This window comes from Montipora capricornis, chromosome 6 (assembly GCF_036669925.1).
Source record: "Montipora capricornis isolate CH-2021 chromosome 6, ASM3666992v2, whole genome shotgun sequence".
In the NCBI taxonomy this organism is placed as follows: domain Eukaryota; kingdom Metazoa; phylum Cnidaria; class Anthozoa; order Scleractinia; family Acroporidae; genus Montipora; species Montipora capricornis.
The window spans coordinates 30,599,147-30,601,465 of NC_090888.1; the positions used below are offsets into that span (position 1 = coordinate 30,599,147).

The 2,319-nt window shown below is 41.6% G+C and overlaps 1 protein-coding gene across 1 annotated transcript in view; it reads right to left on the reverse strand.

The window, feature by feature from the left end:
• Nucleotides 1–967: 967 nt before the first annotated feature.
• The window catches only part of LOC138051942 (cocaine esterase-like), a 20,492-nt gene continuing 19,140 nt past the window's right edge, over nucleotides 968–2,319 (reverse strand). The window contains exon 3 of the mRNA XM_068898272.1: nucleotides 968–2,319. This exon is cut by the window's right edge and continues 162 nt beyond it. Within this exon, the coding sequence (XP_068754373.1) occupies nucleotides 1,848–2,319 (472 nt within the window). The 3' untranslated portion in view covers nucleotides 968–1,847.

A 2,319-nucleotide genomic window follows, 5' to 3' on the forward strand; every position in this document is an offset into this window, starting at 1 on the left:
ATGCTTTAGATAATGTTTAAGCCTAAGGTTAGCATTTTTGTAAAGGTTTGGGTTGTTTCAGCTATTTTACCCTTCACCCCCGTGTCTAAATACGTTGTAAGTGAGCCTCGAATGATTTTAAATATTTGAATATTCATCGCTGTTTCTCAGCAATGGACACTCGCTCGACCTGGTCCATAGTAAGAAACTTTAAGCTTTGTAAGAAGCGTTCCAGTTGTAGTTGTTTTATTTTTCATCACATACGAAGCAAAATTACTGAATGCTGATTGGCTGAGACGGTTAGAATTTTTTCTTAACTACGAGGACACTTTTGGTAATCAAGAAGGCATGATACTTGATCTGGATTGGTCAACAGTTGCTCAGCTTCAGGGAATCCTTATGCATGAGTAGGAGCTTTCCTTTCTCATCCAAGCCCTATGGCCAATTAGAACAAAGTTATTGTTAAACAAACACAAAAATAGCAAAATAATGTGGGCAAATTGTGCAAATTGATGTAAATATGAGTCTCCTGTGGACTTTCTCGAAGTCTTTTTTTCTTCTCATGCGTTCGGTCGCTGAGAGACCTCACTTCAAGTTCGCTTCGCTCGCTTTAATTACTCGGACCCGTAAGGGCACCGAGTTCTAAATCTAATGTTCAGATTTCAGTTTTTTTTTCATGTCCTGAGAAGCAAAATGTACGACGCAAAGCACGTGGTGACATTTTGATTGGACAATGCACAATAGAAGGCATCTGGCGCTGTTTACATTGGTTAAAGCAAATCACGTAGTCCAAAGTGCAAAGCATTAAAAAAATTAAGAGCATTCACGTATGTGACTCATAAACCTCTTTCTGTCCAGCCTTTATGCTTTGTGGTGGGCTGCGTTGCTAGGATTGCTGAAGATGTTTGCGTGGCGGCTCAAAACACATACAAACGCATACGGTCGAGTATGAGTTCCCAAACGGGTCTGTTTGGAAACGGAACGAAACTCAAATGTACTTAACTTTAACTTTAACTTTATTTGATGCGTAGCAACTCATACATAAGAAACTAAAATAATAAAATAAGCGTCAATAACTAGAGCAGAAAAAAGGATGATTTCCCAATTGATATTCATCCACCAATTAATAGCGAATTTCTACGGGAAAGTCCGAAGGGTTGCTGTTAGACTGGAAATGGATGTATTATTGGATACTTATTGGAAAATTGTTAAGGAGGGGGGGGGGGTGGGGGGAACAGTGGAACAAATTTCTGAGATTTTAGAGCCTGTTGAACCATAGCGGCCGCCATAGAGTCTCCTTCTTTGACTTCGTCTTTAGAGGAAGTAGTAGAGGCCACGTAAAATCGCCTTAAAATGCGACCAAACAGTTCACATAATACAAATTATATTGTATAAAGTCAAATACCCGGTTTACTGATAGAATGGAAAGAAACTTTAAGATCTCACATTCATTCTCTTAATTGTAAGTAGAGCTTGGGTTACCCGTGTCTAGTTTTCATATGTAAGCGTGCGCATCGATATACGCGGTAGGGGAGCAGGAATGGGGAAGAGTAGTGATGGCACTCGTCATCTCCTACCAATCATAGCGTGGCATGGGCTCGATCAGTCCTCGCGGATTCGTGGCCATACGTGGGTTAAGTTTGTTGTTGGTTCTTTACTCTTCTCCAGGTTCTCCGTTTTTCCCCTTCTCCTCAAAAACCAACATTCCTAAATTCCAATTTCATCGGATGCAGGACCTGAAAACCACTTTTGCTTTAGTGGAGCTTCCTGGGTAAATATCACGAATTATTTTACTATCCTGGTGCTGAGTGAGAGCGCATAAAAAGAAACGAAACACTGGTAGCGTGCGAGGTTGTACATCTCCATGGTCAAACGACAGAGACGACCACCAAAATAAGGGTAAGAATAATTTGAATAAACATTGGAATGGCATCAAATGTGTTGGCACCGCTGACCACTTGTTTGCCGACATCAAACTTGACTTGCAACAATTTGGGATGGTAATCATTCCAGAAAGCCATTCGGTAAGGGTAAAACGAGGCCGCCATCTTGGGATTTGCATTAACTCGCAGGTAAGCTCTGTGAGTGGCGTTGTACTCTTCCCAAGGAACACCCCTAACTTTTGGATCGCTGGATCTGGCGAAGTTAACGTACATAGCCATGATCAGTGAACTGACGTTCCTGTCAGCTTCGTTTGCCATCGAAAAAAAATTGGGCAGAAACGGTATCCCAAAATCAAAAGGTATGTTGTCACCATGGGTTACACCCATCCAAGGTTCGTTAGGGCCCCAAGGATTAAATCTCGTTTTATGGGTGAACTCGTACATGTACACAGGTGCG